General features: G+C 39.5%; 1 protein-coding gene across 3 annotated transcripts in view; it reads right to left on the reverse strand.

The window, feature by feature from the left end:
- commd10 (COMM domain containing 10) overlaps positions 1-17,352 on the reverse strand; it is a 59,176-nt gene extending 41,824 nt beyond the window's left edge. The window contains exons 1-6 of one of the 3 annotated variants that reach the window (XM_080468035.1): positions 17,190-17,348; positions 15,555-15,645; positions 14,564-14,674; positions 13,966-14,121; positions 10,764-10,874; positions 9,941-10,597 (exon numbers count right to left, since the gene is read on the reverse strand). In XM_080468035.1, coding sequence (XP_080324161.1) covers positions 10,559-10,597; positions 10,764-10,874; positions 13,966-14,121; positions 14,564-14,674; positions 15,555-15,645; positions 17,190-17,218 — 537 coding nt within the window. In that variant the 5' untranslated portion in view covers positions 17,219-17,348 and the 3' untranslated portion in view covers positions 9,941-10,558. Of the gene's footprint in view, positions 1-9,940; positions 10,598-10,763; positions 10,875-13,965; positions 14,122-14,563; positions 14,675-15,554; positions 15,646-17,189 lie in introns of those variants that run through there. The other 2 variants (XM_080468033.1, XM_080468034.1) reach the window with 2 other exon arrangements.
- Between the last annotated feature and the right edge of the window lie 1,905 nt (positions 17,353-19,257).

Raw genomic sequence — 19,257 nt, forward strand, 5'->3', positions numbered from 1 at the left:
GTGCCCCCATGGTATGTAGACACTGTCGCCCTCCAACACAGCGACAGGGGAGGGGGAGGGCTGAAATGTGGGTATGTGAGAGTGATCAAGTAAAAGAGAGACTAAAAGACGGAGGCAAGAGGCTTTGCAGTACAGTCTCCAGGAGACACTGGCGACTACCGTAAGATAAAGTGAAAATAATTCACGAAAACAAGAATACAAAGCCACAGATAAATACAGTCTCATTAACAAATATACTACACTTATGACGAGAGACAATGACATTTCATATTCCTTTCCGTTCGGTATTTCCTGTGCAAAATGAAAATGCAGGCTCATTAAGAAGTGCATTGTGGGAAAACTGGAAGGAAGCTGTGGGCACAGTTGTGGTACAGTTTCTGGGAATGGACCGAAGTTAAAGAAAACAAATGGAAAGCTCATAATCTACATAATCTTAATTTCACATTGACCTTTTTACCATCAAAAAATGTGAAAAACATCAAGCTGTACAGCCGCTGTGACGTATATTCTGCACTGCACTTTTCATATTTTAAACCACAACAGTATTCGACTCAGTGGAAAGCAGTTTGTGGGGTTTCGTGGGGGTAATTCTACCTCAGACGCCTAAAAATGAGTCAAAAAAGTGAAATTCCTCTAAGGTACACATCAACTAAGATCCTTTGCAATGAGGCGGTGCTTGTGAAGCCTGTCATTTTTTAGTTTAGACCAATGCTTCCAAACTTTTCCTTTTATTTGAGTGCCACAAGACTGCCCACAAAACAAGGCTGTGTGCCCCCTCTTCAATTTCAGCTTTGCCAAAACATCACAGTGAAGTCATACTCTAGTTGATACCCCTCCACCAAACATAAAAAGGATGAACCTTTGAGGAAAAAAAAAAAAAAAGCATTTGGCAGTTTCCATGGTTTGCACAAGATTCTTAAATTATTTTCCTTGATATGTACACATCGGATTTTCAAATCTCAGAGCAGCAGCGTATCATTTATTCAAAAACAAAAAATGTGTATGGAAATATTTCTTTCAATCACTGTTCAAGTTTTAATATATTGTGTGGACATGGGCATGTTGAATGAGAACATCCTGTCTCAAATATACACAAAGGTAAGCTTGCAAAGTGAGCAGCAGGAGAAAAACTGGCATCAGGCTAAAGAAAAAATTGTTAGAAAGAAAGAAAAAGAGTGTACCAACAGAGTTACATACTGAAGTGGCACCAGTCCACTAAACACCCCGAGACGGTGTGTAAACCCAAAGAGTTTATCCTCACAAAAATACACAAAAACTGTATTTTACATATAGTGTGTTATGAGATTCATTCAACTTTAGTTGTACAGGGCGTGGTGGGGGTGAGTAGCCTAAAGGCCCCTGCATACTCCCAGAAGAACCCTTAAGAACAAGAAGAAAAGTCAGGCTGTGACGTCAGGCTGTGACGTCAGCCAGCTGCCGAAAAAAGGGTTCATGTTCCGGGGAGAAGCTATCGAACTCGTAGGCCACGCCCACTCACAGCAGGCACACATCTTCGAAGCAGCGTTTTAACTGCACAGCTTATTTCTCCCTTCCAATGCTTTCAGAAGTACATTTCGCTGAACTGTTTCAGTAATAAAAGAGAAAGTTTGTGTCTGAGCCGCCATGTTGGTCCGGTTTTAAACACAGGACCCGAGTGGTGCGTTCAGGTGCATCATGTAAGCCCGCCCTCCAACATTTTAACGAGCTGCGGGGCTCATACACTAGCGAGGTTACAAGGTGAATATGATTAAAGAGACACGACAGGCGGGAGACACAGTACCGCAGAGTCTCTGTGTGTGAGAGTTTTGAGTTTGTTTTCATTTATTCAATAAATGAATGGTTTTTGGAACCTCTGACTCCATGCCTCTGTGGGTGGCGTGCATCACTGCCACACTCATGTCAAAACTTTACATTATCATCCAACTGCATTTGGACGAGCTATGGCACCAGAAAAAAATCAAGGTATTTTCCACACATAGGCATATTTGTTTTTAAAGGATTTTTTAAAAGCCTTGTTTATATACATTTTTGATATTTTTTTATATTCTGTGCATCATCGCACCTTCTCGACAGGTTGTGCAAAAATAAAAATACATGTATTGGTAAACCTCAAAATCTTAAGCAGTGTTTTATTTTTCAGTCAAAATACCAGAGTAACATCAAAGAAGCTGGGCGCGCAGCAAAAAAAAAACTATTTGTTGACACAGGCAGAGGAAGCACTCTGTGCCCTATTATTGCATGTGGAATGACAACAGTGCCAGGATCCAACTCAGTCATTATAATCATTCTTCCCATGCAGAAGAGGTGGTCTATGGCGCATATCCTCTCATTGCCATCATATAATGTCGCAATGTGATGCAAGCACACAACGACAATTGAGAATATGAAACAAAACAATGAGTATCCAGAGAAGAAATATCCACCAAACCTGTGCATGACGTGATATTATTCCTGGACCATTATAAGGCATTTGAATTGGGGGGGGGGGTTTGTGAATGCTTATCAAACAACTTTCACTGGAATGAATGAATGTGATTTGGCTCGGAGCTTCTGCAATCAGTGTGTCTTGTTTAAGCTGAAATAGATTTCTCACTCCGACATAGTTCATCTGAGAGGCAAAGCAGCCTCTCTGAAATAAACCCCAACAAAAAGCTGAAATGAGGAAGGAAAAAATATGCACACACACATGCACATGTAAAAATATCGCTCTTTAGCAATTTCTTTTTTTAACTATCGCTACAGCCTTTTGGTAAAATGGCACCGCATTATCCAGGGATTAATGAACACTTCACAAACTGGGTGTGAAACCAAACGGGTTCAATGACCGCAGATAAATAAAAGCTGATCACGGGAGTGGGAGATGTGAAAATCAGAGAGGAGGGAGGATGTTAAATCAATGAGATTTACATGGGAGTTGCGGTTGGATTTGTGGGGTTGATGGCTTCCCTATCTGGGTGTCAAGCATGTACCGTGGGTGTGCTAAACAACAAGCAAACATCCCCAAATCCTCCGGGCACCTTTTGAGAGCCGAAAGAATTTGGAAAACTGGAGTGTAGGTCGGTCGGGGGGGGGGGGGGGGGGGGGGTAGATATAGAGAGTGTGTAATAGGGGGAGAGAATCAATGGGCGCCCCCGGAGCAAATAAAGGCCATGACATCATCGTATGGCAAAGGGGGGGGAGAGAGAGAGAGAGAGAGAGAGAGAGAGAGAGAGAGAGAGAGAGAGAGAGAGAGAGAGAGAGAGAGAGAGAGAGCACCCACAGTCACCCATTCTGCCTCTAGGGGCCCATCCACTGGAATGGATATGAGCTGAACAATGCGCTCCCCAATGAATGGGATCCCAAATCCCACAGTAAAAAAAACAAATCACAGTGGGAAAGTGGAAGGGCGACGGTGAGATAGAGAGAGAGAGAGAGAGAGAGAGAGAGAGAGAGAGAGAGAGAGAGAGAGAGAGAGAGAGAGAGAGAGAGCGAGAGCAAGAGAGAGGGAGAGATGGGAAGAGAAAAGGGAGACTCTTAAAAAGATGTGCACACAAAGCAACAAAGCATCTTGGGACATGTAGAGCAAGGCAAGTAGAGAGTGAGACAAAGCTGCTTTTGTCCTTCCCTGGCTGGTGGGTGGCTTGATGTGAAGGATTTGAACATGGTACCATTTACATCAGAGCTCTCCAATTTATTGATTGGGCCATGTAATCCCTCGAATGAAAAAAAAAAAAATGAAAAGGTTGGATCCAGGCTGGATGCGTGTTTGTTGGGCCCTGCTACAATGACTGTGTGTGGGAGCCAAGAACTGGGTTTTACATAACTTGTCAGGAGAGCTTTGTGATGCGTTCAAAGTTTGGCCCGATGTTCGTGATGCCAGCTTGATGGAGACACACGAGGGGGTAACAGATGTTTGAGGAGGCTCTAATCACAGCGCCTCCTCGCACAGGTCGGGAGTGTTAAGTTTAATTGCATTTTCTCATCACACGGCAGTAATAAACAAAAGTCAGAAGCTTTCACGGGGAGGGCTCAAAAAGTGAGTGGAGTGAGAGTGCGCGTGTTATTGTGCGCCCGTCGAACAAAGAGCTTTGGTTCCCTCCGTGATTACAGCACTAGTGTTGTAAGCCAGAACAGAGGAAATAAATTCGAATCACAAGAAAGAAAAAGTCTTTCATGTCTGACGCTTTGATAACACAAACAAGCAGGTTTCCACAAACTAGAATTAGTTGGCTTATAGTTGGCAGCGCTAGCTGGGGGACAACTTGACACAAAAATTTCAAACAATCCATGGAAGACTCATGAATAAGTCAGAAATAAAAGAACAAATTCCAATATGGCATTTATTTTGGGATCTATTAAAAAAAAAAAGGAAGATTGAGGTAGATTAGTGCAAATATGGAGGAGTCGAGGATGCTGCTGCTCTCTGATCTGACAGGAATATACTCTTGCAGACAATTCAGAAGCACTCTTGAATGAATGAACACAATTAACAGTAGAGCTTCTATGATGCTTACAGACACTCGGCCCACGAGAAATTTGAACAAGTGCAGCTGGAGCAATACTTGAAGCTCAAATTTGACTAAAAGCTTTATAAACCGCGATAGCTTTGTATCCATCTGGACTATTGATCAAAAGAAAACCCACTTGTTTTCTTCTTCAGCTGCACAGAGAACAGACTTGAGCGACACAGCTTGGTGATTCAATGCATTTGGTTATACTGGGTGACATTGTGGAAAGAAAGAACGTGACGCGGATTAAGAAAGTACAGACTGTGCCAGTGGAGAGACAGATCAGACACGGACAAGAGACACAAGGGCAAAACTTTCACAGTCAAAATCCATCAGCGGAACAAAATTACCGGAAGCCACAGCTCTGCCAGCTGACCTCAACCTCCGACCTCCGACCTCTGACCGCACACGATTATTACAATCACTATTTTTTTTTCTTCTCCAGAGTGGACCAATCGATTCAGTGTAAAATATCAGAATGCAAACAGTCCAAAACTGATACATATTCTATTCTAAACATAAAAAAACCATTGAGAAGCAACAAACAAATACTTATTCTGTTTTTCAGCTTGATAAATTGATGTTATTATTGTTGTTTTTTCTTTTGCGCGCGTGGTGCTGTGATACTTCTCACTATGCCTCAGGAAACAAAAAAACAGTTCAATTGTGGGCCATGGCTTTTTCAGAGAGGAGTTCCTCCCTTTGCATGCGTGGGTTTTCTCCTTCCTCCCACAATCCAAACGCATGCGCTAAGGTGAACTCCGTGTATTTGTTTTCCTCTCAAACAAATTGTGAGTGTGACTTTTGAACTTGGTGCGGTTTGCCCGACTCTTAGATCTCAGGCTCAGGTGCAATCACTTTACTGATATATTATAGGTTTTATTTAACATCCTTCACTTACACTCATCCAATTTTTTTTTTTTTTGTAGAATACACATTTATCTTGCCTCACTCTCTCTGAGGTTTCATCGCACTAGTGTTTTTGGGTTGTTTTTTTTGAAGCACAGAAGATCGAGTCTGAACATATCCCAGACAGATTGTGTTGCCACTCATAACAAATCTGTGATATCGGGCTACATAAATAAAACTGACTTGACAACTAATTGACTGATCAGCCACCCATATCTACATCTAAGGTGATGTGGGAAGTTACTTTGGGAAGTGAATGAAAGCACTTGGGTGGTGTCCAGCTGGGTACTCTGGAGGGAGAAAGCTGTCCTCACTTGCAACTTTTGATTGAATGGTCAATGAGAGGAAGATCAGAAAAACAAAATCTGCTTGGGGGGGTGGTGGGACTCTGGGATTTGGCTTAAAGCTACATTTAGTACTTTTTTTTCCCCCTTTTGGAGTACAGAACTTAGAAGAGCTTTGCTTGATCAATTCTCATCAAGTCTGTCTGAAGCTATCAACTAAAGAGATCCTTTGAAGTCTGGGCCAACATGTAGAAGCTACATTAGCTCACCAGCTCACCCCATGCTTTAGCAGCTTAGCGTGTCCATGACAAATATTGAAATCAGTGGTGGCTGCTTGCAAGTGCACACAGTTTGTATTAGAATCGCCATATATATATATATATATATATATATATATATATATATATATATATATATACAGATGAGACAGAGACAGAGAGAGAGTTAGGACTACTTAATTCTATGTGCGCATGTTGTATCCGTGTATCTGTATTTGAGCTTGTTTATTCACATGTGTAACCCTACTACTATGTCCCCCCCCCCCCTATTTATCTGTATTTTAATTGTAATAATGTTCACATACATTTGCAGGAGTGAGAAAAAGACAAGAATTGTGTGTTTCCTTTATTCCTTTATTTATTTATTTAATTAATTAATTAATTCAGGCAGGAATGTGAGGTCCTGCCTGTAAGATAGTAACTCATATATGGTCACCTTTATAAAAATGATGTTGCCGTATCTTTCTTCTCCCGAATGACTTGTCAAACCATTTTAGACCCATTGCACTTACTGCTAAGAATATGAATTTCTCATTAAAAGTATCTCCATTTGCCTTTTCTATCTAAAAGACGCCAAATTTGCTCTTTCCTGACCATCGAATACCTGAATAATTCCTGCACAAATGAATGGGGGCAGCTGAATGTATTATTTATACCCGTCTGCTCATTCTGTGGACAAATATTTTAAAATGACTAATGGCCCCTGTAAGCACTTATCTTGCCATTGTATATTTACAGTTTAATTTACGGTGTCCCTCTAATTATCTTTGCCCTTTCTTCGGCTTATTCTGCACTGGTCCATTTGCTTTCGGTACACTTTTTATTGTTTGGAAATCACAGAAGACACTGCGTCCATGAATATAAAAATAGGTTTTTACCACATAATTACTCACCCCAAAAGGTTTAAGCAACTCACACATGAAACTGCAATATTGGCATGTGGCGACACTAATTTTCGATCGTATCTGCTCCTGCAGAAAACACAACAGGTGGTTTTGTGCGAATCAAACACCTAAATGAATCGACCACTAGATTTTTTTTTTCTCCTCTGTTTTTTCTCCATTTCTTTCCTTCATAATCCTTCTGCGCCACATTTTCTGAAGCTTCCTAAGCAGGAGGCCCAGAGGAGCACACGCAGTAAAAGAGGAAGAGACGAAGCAACTTAAAAAGTGAAAAGGAGACGTGTACGCACTAGACTCTTGCACAGTCAAGCACCAGGTACCCAGGCAGGACGCCACCAGTGTTTTTAGTTGTTTCTCTTCAAACACAGCTTCGTCCCACAAAGACCAAACCTCCAAAGAGAACACAGCGCCGCATGAAAATGGGAAGTTTGTGTAGTTCTTTTTCAAGGTCTGTGCCACTGAAATAATTTATAAATCAAGTTATTTGTATTCTACCTAGTGCGCTCTCGGAAGCCTTCTTCAAATACGGATAATGTCCTCATCCCTGTTACTTTAGTCGTGTTCGCGAGCGAAAACTACAGCTAATATGGAAAAGTTAAAAAAAAAATTGTACTCAACTACAAATGACAAGACATTGCTTTGACTGTACTTAAATACAGACAAAAGTACTCTTGTCATAACAATACTCAAGTTGAAGTGCAAACTGCAAGAACTTGATCAAAACATGTTTCTCGAAAAGAATCATGTATATTTGAAAAAAGAAGACATCGGCTACAAACATGCATGTTAATGCAAACTATGTGTGCCCTTAATATAGATTTGTGATTTTAAAAGCAGCAAAGTAGATTACATCATCTAAGTATGAATAAAACTACACAGTCTCACTTCATACTAGTGCCATCGATCTTCTGGACTGCTTTATCTAACAGGGTGTCAGGGTGCAGGAGCAGAGCAGACTATGGGCGAACGTAAAGCACAACGTTAACGAGTTTCTCGTTACTCCTGGAGGCAGAGAGACTTCTCATATGAGCATTTCCACTGCTGTTTCATGTTTCTCAAAGTGACCTCGGGGAGGAATTTCAATAAATTCCACCTTACTTCATCTTCTTGTCATATGTCTATTGTCATTTTCAGCTAGTATTCATTATCTTTTCTCAGTTTTTTTTGTCCTTCTTATCACCTTCCTCTTCATACTGATTGTCTTTCTTACGCCCATCCGCTTTCATCAAGCTCTTCCTGCGAACTTTTCTTGTGACAGCAGATCAGTCAAGTCATTTTTCTGTCTCAGCTCCCCTCTCCTTGGAGATAACAAGCGATGCAACAGGTCTTATGTCATACCTATGCTGAACAAGGCAATTTCCTCAGGGTCCTTATGGGAATAAGTGAGAGTGCTCACTCTTGTGGCGTTATGAAATGCTTCCTCAGTTTTAATACAAGCAACCATAACAAACCCTGGCTTGTGGTGCCTTTCTGTGGGGTGCGCATGTTCTTCCCTCCAACAATCCAAACACGTGCATTTTAGGTTACTTTAGATTATTTTAGGTTCCTCTCGATGTGTACACCAACTCCCAGCACCCCACCACTCTGGGTTTGATAAACTGGGATAGACGGATTTTGAAAAACACCAAATAGTTAAAAAGACTATACTTAAATATTCTTTAATTCACTCCACTTACTTACAATATCAAATATATTTCCGAGCATGAAATTTTTCTTCCGTGTCACTTATTGTTGGGGTTTGTGAGATGTGAAGAACCCTGGCAGTCCTCCTCCTCTTCCTCTTCCTCAGGGAGAGCGTTAATGAAGTAGGAGTCTAGTCAGATGGGAGGCTCTTTAGCTCTCCTCTCTGGTTCCAGGCAATCAATAAAATACAGAAGGCTACACTTGCTTCCCCTTCTTCATCTGTGATTTTCTTTCATTTTTTTTCTTCATTTTCAAAACTGCTCCCCCCATGTTCTCTTTTATTTGTCCCCCCCCCCCCCCCGCTGCATCTCGCCTCATCTGTCCTCCACACGTCTTTATTGACTAATTTCTTCGCTTTGCCTTCCCTTCGCTCACAGTTAGTTGTGAGGATGTTGGAAACCTGCACCGCAATTAGTATGACACTTACAGCTGAATTCCATTTCAATTTGCAACTAATTTACTTCTCAGTCAATGCAATGTTTTGACATCCCATAAGTTGCACAGATTGATTCTCAGTGAGTTTGGAAGAAATTGTCCGTAAACTTTAATCAGGGGGAAAAAAAAAAAAAAAGGGAAAATTTTATAGAGGGGAAAAACAAAAACAAAATCTATGGGTTCTCAAACTACCCCTCGTCCAAAGTTAAACAAGGAATCCTTTCCATCTCAGATACTTCACTGCCCCGAGGGAAGCTTCCCCCATCAGTGAGCCAACAGTGCCCCCTGCAGGTCAACCGGAGAACTCAATCTCAGAAGGGCTCTAGAGTTGATCCCTTTACATTATTACCCAGTTTTGTTTTAGTCCCCCGGCTATCTACTCCCACAAGGGGGAATTGTGTAAGTGGATTTAAATAAATGAATGCCTCTTTTGCATGCCTTCAAAAAAAACTGCTGAAAATATTCCAAGACACACAGTAAAAAAAAAAAAAAAGAAAATGTTGGTGTCACATTCATAGAGATAAAGGAAAAACATAATTTTTTTTGTAGCATACGCCTATAGGCCCGTATTTAAGATGAAGGAAATTTAAATATGTCATGGATAATTCCAAGTTTAGGCTGATCCGGCATTCTCCAGGGACTGAACAGAAAGCAGCATGCCAGAAAGACACTTGACTAGTCAGATGGAAGAACATCATCCAGGCTCGAGGGATAATCAGTCCCACCATTTTGAGACAAGAACCTGCTTTAAAAGAGACCATTTGAGTGCCTGAAGGCCATCACTAAAAATGTCCATGCCAAATACCAACAATCCTTTGCTGCATTCATTATGTGTAGAAGGTAATTCAAATGTGTCTCACAGCATCAAAATTATTTCACCAAGTATATGTTCCTATTTGAGATCATTGGATGAATTAAAACACTTAGTTTGAATGAAATATCTTAATTAAATCAGGAACTTTAAAGTCTTAAAAGCATTTAATGTGAAAAATACGCACACATTTGCCTTTGCACCGCTCGTGCAAAACAGCGACAGTGCAATATTTGTCCCAATGGATACGGACCAATGGTTCATGAGGTCTTGGTTATTAAATACATGCCATTAACTAATTGGGATGTGAACATATTTAACTGAGTTGAAACAAATAGAAACGGGAAAGCCAGAATGAACACTGATGCCATGTTTCCAAGTGTTTCCCTAAGGACATAGACAATATTCAAGAGCAAGCCTCATTTGTATAATCTATAGCAAACGCCTTCCCTTTAACTTGTGTTTGAAAGATAAACGATTCAGAATATAAATAAAGAATTCCACTAATCAACACTAATGGCCTCAGTAGAGGTCTAGACAATCGAAAACATATTGTCAACGAGCCTCAATACTGTACATTAATGAATACAGTTCGATGCCAGTTACAATTCTAGCAACGACCTCCTCCCAATATAAAAAAGCATATACTATCCAATTTTAGCAGCCAAGGAATCCTCTCTGGAGAACAAAGAGACCCTGGAGGGTTCAGATAACAAGCTCCCTGATCACTGCTCTTTACACTACACTTACTCCGGAGCCAGATGCAGCGCTACCTCTGGGTCAAGACTGACACCAGTGGGATTACCATCTATTAGACAGAAAAGAGGGGACAGATTGGAGAAGCTTCTCAATTGGCTTAAAAAAAAACAAAGAAAAAACAACAGTTCTTTAATTGCAATGCATAGTGAGAGTTGTAGTAATTAGGGGGTTTGCAGTCGATATGGTAAGTATAAGCTGGATGCATGTATTCATACCTCAGAGTCTTCACTGCGGAGCCCCAGTTGGAGGACGGCACTGGGAGACTTCAGTTTGGCATGGCTGGACTGAGCCATCTGCAGGTTCAACTGCCAACCGACATGCTCCAGCTGAGAGAATGAAATGGGGAAATAATAACGTCAAGAAGTAAAAAAAAAAAAAAAGAAAGACAAACTTCAGTCCAATAAATGACCCTTCAGCCTTTTCAAAGAGACAGAAACTTTTCCGATGAAATAGTATATTACATATAGTTTATTCCTCTTGGGAAATTATTTCTCTGCATTTAACCCTTCGTATTCATCTTCATAGTTTAACCTTAACCGCCCACACTCAGAGAGGTGGGCTGGCAGGGTGCGGCGTCCGGGGAGCTGCTGGGGATCAAGGGCGGGAAAATAGACATAGAAAAAAAAAAACAGGTAACTAATAATGTTTCTGTTGATATAAGTTAAACATGTTTGATTTCTTTATTAAGGCATATGGACACAAAACACCTACATACTCTGGATGTTCCTGTAATGTGATATAAAAAAAAAAATTTTTAAGTACTTTGCGTGTGGTGTTTTCATGTAATTTATTACAAATCATAAACGTTCTACACTTTAAATATGAGCTGAATCATTTCACCTTACATTGTTTTATTGTTATTCATGTAATTTTGTGAGTCATAAAAATAAAAACAAAATTGTATGTGAAAAGATGTCTTGGGTTTTGTATTTTTTTCGACAAAATCAGATGATTAAAATAAAATGTTAAAAGTATTTAGTTATAAGACAGATACATTATGAGTTTAGAAATAACTGACATCATTAAGAAATCATTAAACTGAGGAAAATTATATATTTACTTGACCCATCAGCTGTCGGTCAGCTGTAACCAGATTTGAGGATTTATTTTCTTTTATTGGGGGAAAAAAAAAAAAGCTTTTCAGAAAAATCCCAACTTGTTCAGCTAAAAAGAAAGTCTGCAAAAGTGTTGGGGCTTGTTCCTTAACTACATCCAGTCTGGTCGACCTGCTGCCAACTGCGTTGATACAAGCATCTCTATTACCACGGATTCAAATATGACTTACGGCTCTAAAACCATAAAGTTGATGTTAACGTTGCCTTGTTTCCAAGCTGCTGGTTGTCAGCCTATCATTCTGTCACCCTAACCTTCGACAAACAAATCTAAATGTGTAGAAAAAAAAAAAAAACGAAAAACAATCCTGCATGATGCTTAAATTCTATAAAAGCCTTGTGGCTTCTCATTGCAATCTTAACAATTCACAGCCTGTCCAGCTGATTTACTGAGAGATATTTCATCAGTCAGCTGTAGCCGTGTGATAGATTAGCAGCATTGAGTCAAGGCAGAGCAGTTAAGTGTTTTATGATGCAGCAAGAGGCCATAATAATAAAGCATGTGTGACTTATTGGGGCTGGATGCTTTCGCAGCAGTGGAGGACAGGTGTGAGGTGGACTCCGCCACATTTTTCACGACTGGAACGACATTCAAATTAGTGCGACTGAAAATCACAACTCCATGGTGATTTGTTACTTCTTTTTTTTTTTTTTTATTAATTTTGAGTGAAAACATAAATGGGCAGAGTAAATCATTATGCTTAAAAGGCAAATGGCAGAGTACTCTTATCAACTAATGCATTTTTTTTTTTTTTTTTAATTTCCTATTCCGTCATCTGTTATTTTCCTTGTGGGCGTTTGATGGAATCATCACCGTTCACTACAAATGAGGGCGATGTCATTCAGTTTCAGTGAACAGAAGCGTTTAGTGTTTAAACGGCAACAGAGTGAATGAAAGGAAGAACAAATAAGTCAACATTTAGTGCGACAAAACTAAAAAAAGACAGTTTCTAAAAAGTTTGCAGGATTGTACAACAGTGAGTTCCTCCGAAATAGAGCAGTTGGCGGAGGCTTCTTACAAGGACGGAGCTGTAATTTTAGCATATGGAGTTTGGGATTCGGTGGAGATTAATGGCGAGGAATGACAGGCATGATTTTGTCCATCGTGAAGTACTATCAGAGAAGACTCCGATTGGCCAGAATCTATTCTGCAGCCGGGTATAGGCGACCTCAACCTCACTGACAATGTCACTAGGAGATTAAAGAGTGAGGAAAAGTAATGGCATGTCACTGATCTTGGTTTGGAATTTTATGAGGAAGGATTGGAGCTCCCCTCTGCTTTCACAGAAAATTCAAGGTTAGTTCTTTAAGAGCCGTCAGAATCCTTCAAGAACTGTGCAAAAGTACTGAAAACTAAGAATGAATGCTGTTCTGAAGGCAAAAAAAACTCTATGATTTTATTTCAATTCATCTTCTCATCATTCACTTTGCTTTATGCTCGCTGATAAGAAATGAACACTTTTAGTTGTGAAACTGTACTGCGCCTCGAAGCAAACTGAATCATTTTAAAGAACTTGGCCGAGGGAACACCATGAACCGATGAACTGATTAAATTTGTTTTGAGATGGCTCCTATCTGGGCGAATGAGGATATGCATAGACATTCTTACTTCACAGCTTTTTTTCCACATCTTCTTCAAACTATTGCAAAAAAAACTAAAAAATCAAGATAAATGTAATTTAACAAATTAAATTCAAACCGCATTAATAGTCCACGGGAGCCCTGTATCTTCAACAGCTAGATCATGATGTCAGCGACAAAGTTAGCAAGTCAGGAGCCGAGGATGCATGTGGATCATTGGAAGTCAACACCTGCACATTATAGCATCACAGCAGGAAGAGACAAAGGCGTCTTGTGAGACACGGGTGAGATGTTGCACATATGACAGCATCAGCGACTCCAGCATCATACACATGATGTGTACACACTTAGAATTATGTTTGCTGCTGGATCTTAATGCACTCCTCTTTGAAAGTTGCCCTGTTTGAAGTCTCACTGTTTAATCAAGCTGTAGACAGAAACAAGTGTTAAAATTAATAGGACAAGTTGTGCACGCTCGGGAAGAATCCCCAGTGAGCCAGCTGCTGGAAAGACCTTGCACAATAACGGGGAAGCCATTATATTGGCAGTAAAGTATTGAGTATTATTTCCACTTTAATATTCCACTTTTCTCATAAACCGAGCACTTCGGAGGCATTACAGCCTCGTGAGTGCTCAGTTTATGAGAAAAGTCAAATTTATCGGCACAATTTAATTGTCACATTTAGTGCTGGAATCTAAATAGATGTTGTTTATTAGGCCGTACCTTCTTAGGAGAAAAGATATTCCGCTTTAGCTTCTCCACTAGTTCGGGGCCAGCAGTGGCCCAGGTTTGAGAAAACACCTCAGCCTTGTCTGCGTTTAGGTGAAGCAACTCCAGCTGCTGTTGTAGAGATGGCGGCTTTATGTTATGATAAACTGCCTGAGGAGAGGAGAGGAGAGGAGAGGAGAGGAGAGGAGAGGAGAGGAGAGGAGAGGAGAGGGTTCAGTAATAGAAATACAAAGTAGCAATTCTTTATCAGTGCTGCCAGTAGGTTAAAGAGAACGTTGTAAAGCTCAATCATTCCTAATCCAACAGAGACCCCTGCTGGTCAAATGTGCTCATTGTTTCATCTAAAACATAAAAGAACAAGCAATAAAAGACAATGAACTGCTAAACTGTTGCCAAATTCTCCTCATACTGAATGATTCCATGTACACTAAAGACATGATTTTTTTTTTTTAGGTGGCAAGAGAGAGGAGTAATGCACACTCTTGTTCACTGTCGTCTCTTTGGCAACACACGGAAACACAGTATAGATTAGGTCACCATGCCAGCTCAAGTGATGTAACAAAGAATCTCAGAAGACCCCCCACCCCCTTACCTGCTCGAGTATGAAGGCAGCGGTTTCCAGGACCAAATTGAGAGCATGCTTATCCAGTGAAAGAGCAGCCTGGAGTTTTTGTTCCTCGTCTTCGCTGAATGTGCGCTCTCCCTGTTGAAAGAGATGTGCTTAAAGCATTTATGTGAAAAATACTCTAGAGTCGTCGTAAAAACGAAAAGTCTTTCTACCTAAACAGAAGAGCATTTCTAATTCTTGACAACATGAGGTTTTCTGAGTTTAAAACAACAATCACAGCAGACTCACTTCAGACAGTTAAATCACAGGTAAAGTCAATTAAGTTGATTTCGTATATTCATTTCATTTATTGGCAACAACAATCCAAGTATGCAACATATATAATAGTCTTAGTTTGCAGCATCACATTTGCTACATTGAATGGCTGTACTCCATAATATGAATACACATTAAACAGAACACAATAAAAGCATTGTCACCTGGAGCAATTGAATATGTATTGAAGCTGTAGTAAAATGCCTTTATTAACCCAAACCAAAGGCCGCTGAACAATAACTGGCACAGGACTGCCATAAGCAATCTAAAATACAATTACATATTAATATTAGTAGAACTTTTCAATTTCAGACAATACAATACATGACAAAACTAACAACTTGAACAAAGACTTAACAGGACTAACACAAAGACCTGTTTATCAAAAAGCATCATTATCGATGTTATGGGTTACACGTGCGTGTATTTGCTACTATCGCATGTCAAAATGTCTGTTACCTGACATAACATTATTAACCAGGAGCACTTAATCTTCCCCTTGCAGGTCAAAACAATGGAATGAATATCCTCCCAGAATAAAAGGCCCAAAGTCTTGTAACAAACCAGTACAATCAAACAGGCCAAGCTTGCATGTGCATTAATTACAGTGACGTTCCTGTAAGTCATTATTCATGCACTGTCCGCTCTGCCGCGAAAGCCCCTCGCGTTTGTCACGGACAGCACGTTCAGGCCCTGTTACCTTCAGATGGAGCTTTTGTATGATGCGGGAGATCAGCCTGGCGAACTTGTTCACATCAATCGCGTTGACGAAAGTCACAGCTTCTTTTATGCTGTTTAGAAAGACAAGTCACAGGTACGAATGACAGCGGCAGTGCTCAGAGCTTGGAGTGTACAAACAAAATCGGAGTTTCCTGCTGACGACAGATGTTTGTCTTTGGCCGTCTGTGATTTTCAGAAGCGCTCCTATACGTTGTGAACAGAAATATTGCATAGTCTCCAAAACAACTGTTGTACAGGAGAAGTAAGAACGTCATTTGAGTTTTGAAGGCAAATAATATGACAATGTGAACATATATAAAATACAAATATGACAGCATATATAGAGAAGTTACTGAAGAATTCCATTCATTAAATCAACACTCCAAAGATTTTACTGAACTCCAACTACAAAATGTGACATTTTAATCAAATTTATTTGTCAAATTTTTCGTCAACATATCTTGTCCCACGAAATACATAAAATGACCTCAAAGTATATTTTCAGTTAGATGTAAGCAATTCTTTCCAAACTCGCCGTCATGAACGTCCTACAACTTTTACGAGTTGCATTAGCAATTTTGTTTTTGCAATAATTCAGTATTAATAAGCCATGATTTCATAATATTCATATGACGAGGTCTTATAATAAGTGAGGTATTTTCACAAATAATCAAGCATGAAAATATACCTTTGTACAACTTCCACTTTTTGCAGCGCAAGTAGCAACCCTCATGCACCAGAAATGATCATTTCTGAAGAATTAATTTACATTTCTAGCCTACTTCTTTACGTCTTTTTTATATACTAGAAGAAAGGCAAGTTTTTATAGTACCATTAAAAAACAATGCAATTCACGGTGATTTACAAGGTATACAGTAATGTAATATAAAATATAATTTTATAAATAGTGGAGTGTGGTAACTAAAAACTGTTTCCTCTGTTTCCTTCTGACTCTGGAAACATTCCTGAGGACTGGATGTTTCATAATTCTACAAGTAAATCTGACAAGTATTCAGGTTCAAGACCATTCAAAGCTTTATAGATCTTGAAGTGGATCCTTTGACACACAGACAGCCAGTGTAGAGATTGAAGCTCAGGTGTAATGTTGTCCATTCTCTTTGTGTTGGTGAACATCTGACTGCAGCATTCTGCATGGGAAGCATCTGTCTGATTGATTGACTATAGTACATATTAGTGTACTAACTAATGTACTAACTGAGGTTAGAGGGTGTTTTACTAGAGATTTCTAGGACCATCGAGAGCTGGATCAGAGGGTAAAACAATTAAATTAAATTTAAAAAAACATCAGATAGCCTGTATTTTGCAGCCAATTGGATTGTATTGCTCTTTTAAATACAACCATGCTACTGATTTAACAAGGAAAATAGAGTATCGGCTGTGTGAAATTAAAGGAAAGATTAATAAATCCACACTATTAAAAATACATTAACATAAAGTTGGCAAAGTGTCCCGGAAAGCTGTGAAGTACTTCATCCAATCTTTTGATGCATTAAAGCTTAATATCATCACCTTTACTGAGCTACAGGTAGCTCAGCGTTTGACAACTGGCTCGTTTTGTCTCTGTGTTCTTGCGTTTTCAGAGGCGGCCGCTCACCTTTGCGTTTCCTTAATGATAGAAGTCATTTTTGTGTGTTTCCGTGGGACTCCGTGGGACGGGGGGTGATTTAGATCTTTAAAGTTTCACAGACACCGCAGCAGCGGGAGCAGCATCCTCGAAGTGTCACTGCTGCTTCCTGTTATCACGAGTCGAGTCACGTGAGCGTCAAAGCTGCGTCACGACGCAGTCCGAGAGACGCAAATATGGTTACGTCTGCGATACAGTGTCACTTTGTGAGTGGTGATAATCAAACGCAGCAGAAAAGGAAATGTGATTAATAGGATTTCTGAATATTTGGATATCCTAACAAATATATACCGAATATATCCTGCGTAAAACATGCGCCACTTTCGACCACAGGACTGTACGGAATCCGATTTGGGACTAAATACGCCGAACATCGCGAACCACGTTTGTAAACCCGTAACTTAAATTTAAGGTGTGTTAAAATCTCAGTTAATTTGGTAATTTATCGTTTTTGTATCCTCTTCATCGGCATTAAATGTTGATTATATGCTAGAAATGCTGTAGTGGCTTAACATTGCTTTATGCTCCATAAGCGTTTCTATACAAATCAATATTCAAGTCATTAAAAATATACTTGAAAAAAATCTGCCCACAAACATGCTCGTTCTGTCCAAAAATTCTTTAAACACCCCTCAAAACTGCACGTGTATCTAAAATAAATAAATACATTATTAAAGGATTGTGTTTTAATTTATTTATTTATTGTCCGTTATTTCCACATTCACAACATTAAAAGCGAAAAGTTAACTGAAAAGTTAAAAACGTTTTAGAAATTTTGATTATGACTGTATGGTTCATAGTTAAAATAATTAGGAAGCATTCGTAATATTCTGAAGTGGGGGGGGGGGGGGGGGGGGTTGCTTAGATGCAATAAATCTAAACTATATTTATATTTTGTATATAATCTTGAAATTTCACTGCTTGAATAAGTGTGAGGAAAACGCAACTCTTCCATTGTTGTAACTGTATAATAATACTATGTTACACAGGACTTGCTTACTGAAAGTTCCCCAGTCTCCAACGTGTAGAGCGGGAGGCACCTTCTTATAGCACCAGCTGCCAGTTTCCTTTATGGAGACAACACCCAAAGATAACCTTCATGTTTGATATGCTGAGGTTAATGCAAAGGACCATCAACAAATTCATTCATTGCTTTTGGTTTAGATTGTTCGGAGACCCTGCTATATTAATTGAACTGCTTGCCTCTGCTTCCATGACTTTTATTTGCCATTGGTGCATGCAATAACCTTTATGCACCTCTTGCGGGCTTAAGCCAGAGCTTTCTTTTGTCTTTGCTGATATTTCGGACCACTGAACTCTCTCAGCCTTGCTTTGTGGAATTGTTTGCTTGGTTGAGGTCAAGGAGCCATCCAGCTCGGAGTCTGCTCTTGTCTGACATTTCTGTGTGGTAAATATATACGTCACGGTTCTAGTTTCTTTACAAATTCTAAATGACTTGATTGTAAAACTCGAAACAAAAGATCAGCGTTTTCCTGAAAAGTGATGCACTGCTGTCGACAGATCACATACATTAAAAATACATATACAAGATTTGTCATATAAAATAAGCGACTCTATAAACGTCATGGTAGGCATATTTGTATTCAAACAAATACCTTTCTTCCCATGACTTTTCTGTATCACATCTTACAGGTTCCCTCCTCATCCTATTAAAAGCTGTGTAACGGAAAATATTTGTGAATAGTCATTGTTGAATCATGGTTTTATTGGTTCAGTGATGCAGCTTCACAGAACAATATACATTTTTTGTAATAAGTGCAGTTGTAAGAGACAAGACAATCTATTGTGTCTCTGTAGCTGTTACAGACACAAGTTCCCACATTCTCAAAACAAGTAAAGATCATTTAAAAGCTCTGTTCAATTTCTTATAACATAAGTGATTGTCGGTATATTCTGTAATATTGAAAAAGATAAGACAGAGTTAGTGTATTTCTCAATTACTGTTACACATATTGTCAAATCCAACTAGGTAGCATAATAGAACACATGAAAAAAAAATTGTCCAGAAGCAAAGTGG

This window comes from Lipophrys pholis, assembly GCF_963383615.2.
Source record: "Lipophrys pholis genome assembly, chromosome: 7".
In the NCBI taxonomy this organism is placed as follows: Eukaryota; Metazoa; Chordata; class Actinopteri; order Blenniiformes; family Blenniidae; genus Lipophrys; species Lipophrys pholis.